Source organism: Corvus brachyrhynchos, unplaced genomic scaffold (assembly GCF_000691975.1).
Source record: "Corvus brachyrhynchos isolate BGI_N302 unplaced genomic scaffold, ASM69197v1 scaffold34, whole genome shotgun sequence".
NCBI classification, from domain to species: domain Eukaryota; kingdom Metazoa; phylum Chordata; class Aves; order Passeriformes; family Corvidae; genus Corvus; species Corvus brachyrhynchos.
This window is the reverse complement of record NW_008238126.1, coordinates 8808849-8819680: the sequence shown is the minus strand read 5'-3', so window position 1 is coordinate 8819680 and position 10832 is coordinate 8808849. Positions and strand designations below refer to the sequence as shown.

At 38.1% G+C, this 10832-nt stretch overlaps 1 protein-coding gene across 1 annotated transcript in view; it reads left to right on the top strand.

Annotated features, from left to right (window-relative positions):
* Window positions 1-2076: 2076 nt before the first annotated feature.
* ITGB3BP (integrin subunit beta 3 binding protein) overlaps window positions 2077-10832 on the top strand; it is a 15820-nt gene continuing 7064 nt past the window's right edge. Inside the window, exons 1-5 of the mRNA XM_017733528.1 lie at window positions 2077-2880; window positions 5613-5751; window positions 8380-8449; window positions 9188-9266; window positions 9952-10045. Coding sequence (XP_017589017.1) covers window positions 5688-5751; window positions 8380-8449; window positions 9188-9266; window positions 9952-10045 — 307 coding nt within the window. The 5' untranslated portion in view covers window positions 2077-2880; window positions 5613-5687. The remainder of the gene's footprint in view (window positions 2881-5612; window positions 5752-8379; window positions 8450-9187; window positions 9267-9951; window positions 10046-10832) is intronic.

The window sequence follows — 10832 nt, the reverse complement described above, 5'->3', positions numbered from 1 at the left end:
AAAGAGTGACTTCAACAGAGTTTGATGGCAAGGTTCACTCTATTGCTTACTACACAGATGGAGCATACACAGGAAAATGGGATCAGAATCAATTAGAATGATTTACAGGGAGACCAGGGATGCAAAACGGTCAAGGGGACAATGAGGTGGATACAAAAGATCCAGTGCAAAAGAGTTTAGCAGCACTTAATCACTGCCTGATTTAATACTTCTAAAGTGATTCAACAGGATTTACTACAATTACAACAGCAACTAAATTATAGATTCACACACACACTCAGATGTGGGAAGGAATTACAGGCCTGTGGAGATGAGGGCATGACACCCCTGGTGCCCATTTTCCATCAGGCTGTATCTCTTCATATTGTCTCCAATGGGAATAAATCCTGCTCATTTTTCTCCTATATTTTGCAACGTATCAGGCAGTAAGTAATTAATCAAGTCATGTAAGTCTGGTGCTGCTCTTGTGTATCTCTGCTCATCGTGGGCTTCTGGGGATCAATAAAGAAAGTTCTTTAACCCGATAAATATTGGGCACAAAATAATCACTGCAGGTTGCACATCTGGCTGTAAACATGTGCCATCATACTCTGCATGGTTAAGAAAATAGATTAAGCCTTGTCAGGCTAATTCAGGGGTAGGAAACTCTGGTTAAATACTCTCACCACATGTGCCTCGTCTTTCTGTCTCCTTTTCTTGTTCCACTCTGGCATTTGGTTCTACACCGCAGTCAAAGTGAGCCATATAAAAAAAAATAGACCAAACTAAAAGTGGTGCTCTTCATGTTGTTTCCTAAAATACTTTTCTTTGGACGTGTTTTTTCGCCACACTCCTCTTTTGGAAGATCTGAGAGACAACAATTTGGCCAACAGGGTTTTCATGTGAGGTGTCAGGATAAATTTGGTTTCAGGGATCCAAGCCAGGGTCTGTGTGTAGACTTAGAGCATGAATTTTAAATAATTCTGATTTAACTTCTCACATCATGGCATTGGAAAGACAATCATTAAAAACAAGCCCCCAAGCAAGCCGGGCTATTGGGTGACACGAGGCAAGGTTGACCTTCTAAATAAAGCTAAAATTGTGTCTTCCAATACAATATTCCAGCCCTTTCCAACGTTGAGGTGCTTGGAATGAGGCTCCATCTCTGTTCCCATAGTTCAGGGTGCTTGCAGAGAGAAATTTGGGCAGTGTGCTGCTCTGTTGCTGTACACAATATTTGACAGACTTCAGAGAACGTAGCTTTGATCAGTGCACAACTTTCCCCCTAAGAAATGTTCTGTGTTTATAACTTAGTGGGATTTTCATGTAGTTTCTCATTTATTTCATCCTACAGCTGTGCCAACTCCCGATCCTGCTTTCCTTTGGCTTTCAGCTTCTTTTGAAGTCTGTCATAAAAACTTCCATCAGAACATGCCTTAGTGTAACATGCAAATGCATTGGCCCCCAGAGCATCCTTCCAGTGTGGATGCATTAATAAATGGAATATTTCTCTGCTGCCATGAGCTGGAATGTGTAATGGAGTCAGGATTCCTTGAGCAATATGGGGTTCTCTTTAAAAAAGAAATACATTGTAAAGAATTCCATCAAACTGTTACAGCTTTGGCTGCCCTTTGGCCAGAATTTCAGAGGTGTTTTTAATTTAAATGTTACCTGTTTACTTGGCTTTCTTAAGATAGGATATTTCTTTTCTCTATTTTGTAATAGAGATAGCTGTAAAACAGTTTTCATGTAAGACCCTTGGCTGAGTTACATATCAAAGATGTGTTTCCATTCTATTTTCCCAATCCTTTAATTTACAGTTTTGGAATAGCAACATAAATTTTAAAAGGATGTGTTTGGAATGAGGTCATCTAAATTCCTTACAAGGCAAAACATTCTTTCTCCGAGATGAAAACTGAACTAAGTTCTTGAAATATGATGTATATTCCAAACCTTGTTTAATTCAATGTAATATATATGTTTCTTAGGGACTGTTCTTACAAAGATTTTTTTTTTTCCTCATCGTTTTATATCATGCTTTAAACTATTGTTAAGATTTAGGAACGTGCTTAAAAGTTTCAGTTGTCTCTGGGAAAAATAGTCTTAATTTATGTTGACCTTTCTTTCCTTGGAGCATTTAGCCTGCATTCAATAAAATTTTGATGACTGCTCTTTAGAAGACAGCTGTACCATATAAAGTATTATAAATATTCAGCTTTCCTCTTTCCAGTGTTGCCATTAACAGCTGGGCATCCAGTTCAGAGGAGCAGATTTTGCAGAGAGAGCTTGGCATGTTCCTGAATCAGGAGAGGGAAGAAGGGAAGCAAAGAGTTTCTTATGGTTTGGGGACCTGTAAAGACATAGAGCATCTGTTCCCCAGTTAAGTCATAGTCTGGTAGCACTGAATCATGTTAAGAGCTAAAATGATGGGAAAAACTACTTTTTTCACCTTGGCTGTACCTGTCTTAAATGTCTTAAACATTATTTCGACTAAAGGCAAAATAATTTCAAGCCTTGCTCAGAAGGTATGTAAATGAAAATGCTTTTTGTGGGGGGTTTTGTTGTTTATAGTTTTATGAAGAAAAAGATAAATACTCAGCATGATTTCACTTCAGTGCCTTGATTTTATCTCTGGTATAAAATGGAGAATCAGATTTTCTTAGGCAAACACTTTATCCTTCTAAACAAGCAACATTCGTGGTACAGGGAATGGATTTGCTTTGGATGCCATCAGTTTTCCTGTGTAAATGTGAAACCAAAAAAGGAAACTGTCTTTAACATTATCAATTTTAGACCTTACTAACAGAAATCTTTGTGCCTAGATGACCATAAAACCTGTCCATATTTTTCTCTTGCAGGGTTAAGAGAGCATTAAATTTGGACTCTGTTAAAAAAGATAACGTAAGTATTTTTTGGTGTATGGAGCCATTTGGGCTGTATAAATATATATGTATGTGTGTGTATCTATATCTGTGTGCAAAAATAAATGTGGATATAAACAATCTATTTCATTTTAGCTGCCTTTAAATTGTTACAGATTGGATGTTGTCTGGGCAAATCTTAAAGCACAAAATTACTGCTGCAAATATTAGTATAAAATTTATTGTATTTCATTTGTCACAGAGCTGCCTGGCGTTAAGTAATGTACATCTGCATGAATCACTTGAAAAATGTGCATATTGTTATTGCCATCACTATTTACCCAAGAGCTGAATGAGTTAAGATCCTTGCTGAAATCATTTATTAGAAATTAGCTCCATTATCCTGGGAAGCAAATGTTCTGCCATGGAATTGTACATGTGACAATATGGAATTATGATAATGCTGTAATCTGCATATTATAAACTGCAAAATTGAAATGGAAACATTAAAGGCATTTTCATGTCAGGGCTGTAATTACCTCCCTCAGCTAATCTGGCATAATGAATCAATAAACTACTAACGCTGCCATAAATTTCACCGCAGTTATCACAATAAAAATAAAATTGTACTGTTGCTATTATTTTTTGAAAATGCAGCTCCAGCATCCTCCCAGCCGCCAGCATGTCGTGACATATGTCAGTTTATTATCTCTCCACAGTGGGTGTTGCTGCAGCCAGCAGTGCACAGGAGCTTGGGAGGATGGCAGGGTGGAAAGGAAGGAAAATTTTGGAAAAGTACAAAGAGCAAGAGCTGGCCAGCAAACGAGCTCCCAATAAATCTCCATGCCTGTGTGATTTTGAAGAGGGTTTTTTAATATGCAGCGTGTATTTGGAGGCCTCGCTGGTATTAAGCAAGGTAGAAATTTGCCATTTCAAAATTTTCTAGGTACTTATTTTTTTGAAATTTAAACAGAGATGGCAAAATACCGCAGTGGCACTAAAAAAAAAAAATCATTAGCAGTTTAATTAGCAGCTTAGTGTACCATTACCCAACTTGTTCTGCTCAGAATGCAGCTGTGACTATAATTTTGCATCTGTTTCTTGGGCTGTAGTAACATTTTGTAGATGAGTGGTCCAGCTGAAATTCCATGGAATGCTTTTCCTGCCCTAAAGCTGTTCCTTCCCATGAGATAAAAAGAGTTACTCGATGCTTACCTGCAGTCAGGTTCTTGTGCAGCAAAAAGCTGGTGAAAAGCCCATTTGAATGATAGAAACTTTTAGTGGAGGCTCAGTGATGTGGCTTTACACTCATTTTTAGTTCACACGATGTCTCTAATAGATACATGTCAAAGATTTAAATTAAATAACTTTATAGAAGGTAAGAAGGAACAGAAAGTAGTAAACACACACGGTTGGGGTGGAGTATCTGTTTCGTCTTTGCTGTTTCTATCATTCCTTCCCTGTTTATCAAGAGTCCCTCATTCCATGGATCAAAATATTCATGAACTAACCAGATCAGGAATGAGTATTTTTAGATTTTTGGAATGTTAGCGTGGTATTGTTAAAAAAAATTTCATAACTGGAGTAAAACTCTTCTTCCTGGAAGAGAAAAATTGACAAATAAACATTGTTGTTGTAAGTGCTGCAGGAATTTTCTCCAGGTAATTGTTTAAAATCACCTTATCCATATCCAGAAATGGGTGAGGTGACTGCTGTTCAAGCAGGAAAAATAACCTGAAATGTTTGGAGATGCTCCCTGTTGAAGAGGAAATTGGATGATGTATAAATCCCTACACTGGCATTGATACTTCAATTAATACTTCATTTAAAGATGATTGGAAACATTTCTTCAACCTGCTTGAATGTGGCAAGACAGGCTGAGGATTTCCATCAGGTGTATTTGAAATACTGATAGACTGCACCAAGAGTAGAAATGAGTGGTGTGAAATTATTTAGGTTATTTGAGACTAAAACTCAGGCAGAGGCAAGTGGGCAGCAAATGAAATCCTTTAAAATCTGGTGGAAGTCCCACTACTGGTGACCAGCACTAGCACTGGTGGGTAGTAAAGTTTTGGGCCGCTTTTTTTTATTTCTGTACATGAGTAGAGCACTGAAATCCCAGTTTCTCATCCTTGCAATTCAGTATCCATGCTGGAGCATGTCCCAGATAATCCCGGTTCGTATTCCAGCATTGCAGACTTGTTCTTCTGAAAACTTCTCTGCACAAATCCTTTAATGTCATTAAATAACTCCTCTTGTATCATTAGACATATTGAAACCTGAACCAGAGACAAAATTTGGATTTAAGGGACTTACTTTGGATTTTTTTAATTAACATTTGTTTAAAAAATGGTTAGAAATAACTTTTGATACAATTAAAATATAAAAATATTTGTGTCTTAAATTCTCATTACTGAAAGGAAAATAATACCAGGGTTTGGCTCCTTAAAAAAAACCCCAACCATCCAGATGATCATGCCAGAATACCTAAATCCCTGGAAAACACATAGTTTTTCTTTATGGAAACTGAGAGACAAAGTGTTTGAAGGGATTTTTTATTTTTTAGAGTCAAACTAATCTTATTGAGCAGGGCGAGTGATAGAGAAGCTTGACGAGCGCAAAGTCACCCCCACCACGACATTTAACATGGGCTTTCCATAATGGGAACACATAAGGTCAGGAATTACTTAGGAAAGTCTTGCCAGGTAGTAAAAGTCCAGAGAGGTTTTGTCAATATTCATCTGGATTTTTTTATATTTTGCTCCATTTCAGCCACCTGATGCAACCCCTCAGAAGGCCAAAAGGAGCAATCTGAGCTCCTACTCCCCGACCACAGGCACGTGCCAGATGAGTCCCTTTTCCTCTCCCATGAGCCACAGTGCACAAATTCCCAGGAAACCCCCAGCAGAGGGTGAGCAGAACGTTCCATCTTTCTTACTGCAACATTTTCCTGCTTATTGGCTGGATTTAGTGACTTCTCTCTCATCTGTTATATTTGATACATTTTTCCTCTCGAAGAATTTTCATCTCTTCTGGAAAAGCTGATGTTGGGTTTTAAAGCTTGAATTTTTTCAGAGTAAATCTTGGGGCTGTTTATGAAACAACTGAGTGAGGCAATTTTTAATTAACATAACACTGAATGTCATCAGCTCTCAGAAAATGCACATTTGTGTGATTATAATAATTATATTATTTCCAGTTCACTTTAAGATAGACATCCACTTAGTTACAGAGTCACAATTTTTGATGCAAACTGATTGCTCAAGAGGCAGATTTTCAGTAGACTGACCTGCTTTTATGGCTGTATAAAAAAAATTGTGGTTGTAGCCTCTTTAAGTGTTAAGTAACCCTCAGGTCACCTGGTGTAACTTTTTTATTTTAGAAAGAAGAATACAAAGGGATCTTTGGTCACCTTCCCCTATAGAACTTTTATTTCCTTGCAGTACAACTCCTAAAAAAGATGGTTAAGTCCTGATTTGAAAACTACAAATTATTTAAATAATAGTAATTTAAAAAATGCATCACTTCCCTAGCAAATTCCTTGTTCAATTACTTGAGTTATTAAGAAAAAATCCCCTGTCTGATTTTGAATTTGTCTGGTTTTCATTTTCAGTCACTGGTTCTTTTTGGGTTACAGAGCTTTTTGTGCCCCAGAGATCTTGGAATTTATGTGCAGTTATTGAGGCCTCACCAACTTAATGAACTATGATGAGTAAAAATACTCTGAGCACTGTTGGAAATTTATCTGGGTGTCTGCAGATTTTAGCTACTGCACTAAGTCTTCTCCTGATGGATCTGCAAAAGTGGAGCTTCCCTCCGGGATTTTACATTTTATCCTAATTCTTTATCCTGCTGCCAGTCTTCATTTGGACCTGGCTCTGTGTCCTCATTCCCTGTTTGTCAAACACCTTTAACACATCCCAGGTTTTGATGAGCACTGGGAGCATCCATAACTTCCCCACCAAGTTCTCTGCTGATTCCACTTCTCCCCAGGGCAGCTGTTCCTCCCTGCCAGTTCAATTTGCTTCTTGGAATTCAACCCCACTGGGTTCCAACTTCCTTCTTGCTGTGGAAAGGAACTCTTCCAGTGAGCAGCATTCTGACTCTGTTAGGGAACTTAGGTCTTTGGCCTGTAAATTTATCTACTCTTTTTCTACAGAGATAAAGGTATTTTCAGAGTATTCCCAGACCACATTTCCATGGCTGATCACATGATCACTGTGGATGGGTGGAATTATTCATCACAGCTGATGGATAATTATTCATTAATATAACTCTAACCATCTCTTTATTTCCTGTGTCCATATAGCTAGCTACAAAATGGTGGTGTGTAATTATTCAATCCCAGGTTCCAGGTTGTCCATTTAAACCCACAATTTCTGTTCTCCTTCTAAAAGCACAGTGCTGGTCTAAAAGTATGACCTGTTTGATAATTGATGATTGATTTAAGTCCAAGTTCTATTGACTACTTAGATTTTAAATGAAATCTTTGAGGGTCTTAACTTTTAGCTGCTGTATTAAAGCTTAAACTTTTATAGCACTTTGTCATTCTGAAGTGTTTCTAAATGTTTTACAAAATATTAAAATTAAAAGTTAATTTATCCTTGAGTGCTGAGACTTGTATGTAATAATTTAGATCTAACAAGAAGAAATCAAAGTGTTTAATGCTGAGTGTGGTCTCTCTTTTTTAGTCTGATGGCAGGAAGGAGATTTATTACACTGAAGTGTGGAAAGCACCTCATTCCGCAGGGTCTGTCTGGGATCTGTACACTTGTTAAATCCGTGGTAAATTCCAAATCTTTCACTTAAAGGCGAATTTACAAAATCTCCACGTTTTGTGATGTCTTCAACTTCAGCCACAATTAAATCATTTCTGATAGTCATATGTGACTTCTTTATTGCTGGAACAAGTATTGATAGGCAAGATAAAATTTTAATCTGGTTTTGTTCTGATCTGATTCCTGTGGGAATTGTCTAAGTCATGTAAATTCAGGAAGTCTTTTGTGGTCAGAGGTCACATTTATCCTGCCCCATCCATCATATGCCAAGCTGGAATATTATATTGTCACTAGAGCACATTTGGAGCCTTTGGAAGCAATTTCCAGTATCTTTGTGGTTGTTTATGAAATGGACTTGGGGCCAGGCAGGTTTTATAAAGGGAAATGGGAGTTTCATTGCTCAGTCATTCCAGCATTTTTAGGATAATGCTCCATGTTAATCTGCTGTATTTAGGCAGTTAATAGGATAAAAAGCTCCTGAGAAGAGCACAGTAAATATCTGCCAGGATGATTCTAACTTCCAGTTGTTAATGCTGTAATCCCAGAGTTTCCAGGAATTGAGGAGAGGTCAAATTCCAGAAGTGTTAATTATAAATAATTTAGTGTGGTTCAATCCAAGTCCTGCTTTCCAAGTGAGCTTTGGGGTTTTTCCTCTTCCTAAAAGATCGTTCAGCACTAACATCTTCTTCAGGTGCTTCAAATACTTCGAATCTTATTTTTATCTTTATTGTGTCTCTTCTTCCTTGTGACCCTCTGAGAAGATGGGAACGAGCAGAGCAATTCCAAGAGCAGATTATCCAGGAGAGGGCAGCCTCAAACAGAGCATGATGTGTAAGTGGATTCAATTCTCAAGTTTGTTATGGGTGCAGGGCTGTGGTTGCATCTCTTTTTCACCACCAGACAATAATTGTGACATTTATTCAACTAAATATTATGGTTGAAGTTGTAGCTCTTCCTTTGCATTATTGCACTTGAACTCACAGTTTGTTTCCAGATGTTTTTCCCTCTAATGGATCCCACACTGTTAGGCTGAAATTCCTTCAGGCTAGGACAGTGTCTTCCAATTGATGGAGCTGGACAGAATTGTTTGGATGGCATTTAAACAGTGAAAAATAAAATATTAACATTATATCGGTGTAAAACTGTAAATTGATTAATTTGGGGGTTTTTTTGTGGCTCAGTAAATCCCTTGGTCAACACATCCAGCCTCATTTCTTAGTGACAGGAACCCGGAATTACAGAACAATTGGAGTAATTAGAGGCCTCATTGACATGGAAATGTTTGCATTCAATAATTCAGAATGTTTTAAAAAGGTTTGCAGGAGACCAGCAGTGACATTCAAATAAAAACACGTATAAACCAACACCTACATTTCATATTCATGTGCACTTCCATACACTTAATTTTACAGTTGGAAAATACATTGTTCAATACACTGATATAAATCCTCCCAGCTGAGCTGGATCCATCCCCATTTCAATGGGAAGAAACTCTGGGGAACATTGCAAACATGGATTTTCAGTGAGTGGGGACATGGATAATTGGAACTGTTTTCCTTTTTTACACAGGTTCCTGGAGCTGCAGTCCCAAGTGAGAAGTTCCTTGCCCAGAGTCCTGAAAATAAGAGCAAATCTGACAAGCCTGAAGGTCTGGTTTACACTGATTTGTTTTGTAAACTACTTCTAATATAGGGTTTGAAAGCAAAATTAAGATTTTATATGCAACATTTGAGTTTTAAGGGGCAGGGAAGCAAATAAAAGACTTGAAACCAGGCAAATTTGACTTGGAAATCCAGAAAATGCAAAAAACCTCAAAACTTTTTTTTAAACTAGAAGAATTGCTTTTCCAGGTCCTCTGTTCTTAATTTGTGCACAAATAAAACTGTATGAAGTAGTTCTCATTATTATTTATAACTTGAAATATGAATTAACTGCCTAGATTTTTCTTTGAAGATTAAAGATCCCTTTGTGTTGAAGTGATTGTACCATTTAATTTACCACTAATGTATCATTATTTAATAGTCCAATACATGTTAAAATGCAAATCACTGCCCTGTTTTATTCCCATTTTGTTTCCTGACTAAATTGTACATCAACAGCTGAGAAATAATTCAGTGTACTCAGAGAGCTGCGTTGATTTATTTTATGTGGACACGATTTACAAAAAAAAAAAAAAGCTGATACTAATTGAAAATGTTTTAATTGAAATGTTTGTTTAGAAAAGGCAGCATTTAGAACTTAGGAACAATTTCCAAATTGGTTTTGGTATGTTGTAAACATGGAGTAGGTATCGGGAATGGGAGTTAACAATGATTTTAATTGTGGTTTTCCAGGCTTTGGAGGGCAGTAGAGAGCTGGAAAATATCATCGGAGTCTCACACTCGTCTTGTGTCCTGAGTGCTGAGCTGCAGAAAACCCAAGCGCTGGGTGAGGAAGGGGTTCAGTCCATTTATCCCTTTAGAACGTTTACCAAGGATCACTCCAGCCGTTCCCTCTGGTACTCCCCAGGACTCATGTTTGGCTCAGGAAAAATGCACCTCAGGTGTCCCTGTGCATCCAACCAGGGACATAAAAGCCAGGCACACTGGGGAGGGAAAACCTGGAAAAGCAACACCTTTTCTTATGGAAATAGTCGGTAAATAGTTAGATACTTAGTGGGTAGTTAGGTGAGGATTAGGCTAAACGTTTGCACTTGGATTGCTTGGCCTTTCTTCTCCCCTTCCGAGGAAGTTGGTTTGTTTGTTTGCCTGTCAGTAGGATTAGGCTGAATATAAATTTCCAGGCTTTAAAAATCGCTATTCATGTGTCTTGAAATGATGGACATTCCAGATGCTTATTGTGTTGGGATATGGGCACTTCACAGCTGGGGCATCTGGAATACTTTTCCAAAGGATCCCAGAAAGCAAACCTGAAGTGGCTGGACTGCTGCTTTCTGTAGTTGGAAACAGGTGGACACTAAAGCCCCAGGTCCTAGAGTTTTTCTTGCCAAACAGTGGAATTCATGCATCACATGCTGTTGTTTAAATTACCAGTTCTTCCCTGACTTGTATTCCAAAGCTCATTCCATTTTCCTTTTGCACGTGCGTGCGCTGCACTGTTCCCACTGAAGTGCCAGATCCTTTCTTAGACAGGATGAGGTTACCTGGGAATAGTCTGGGTTTCCATCGGGGTGGGACAGACAGCCCAAAGGGCAGCTCAGACCTCTTGCTGACAC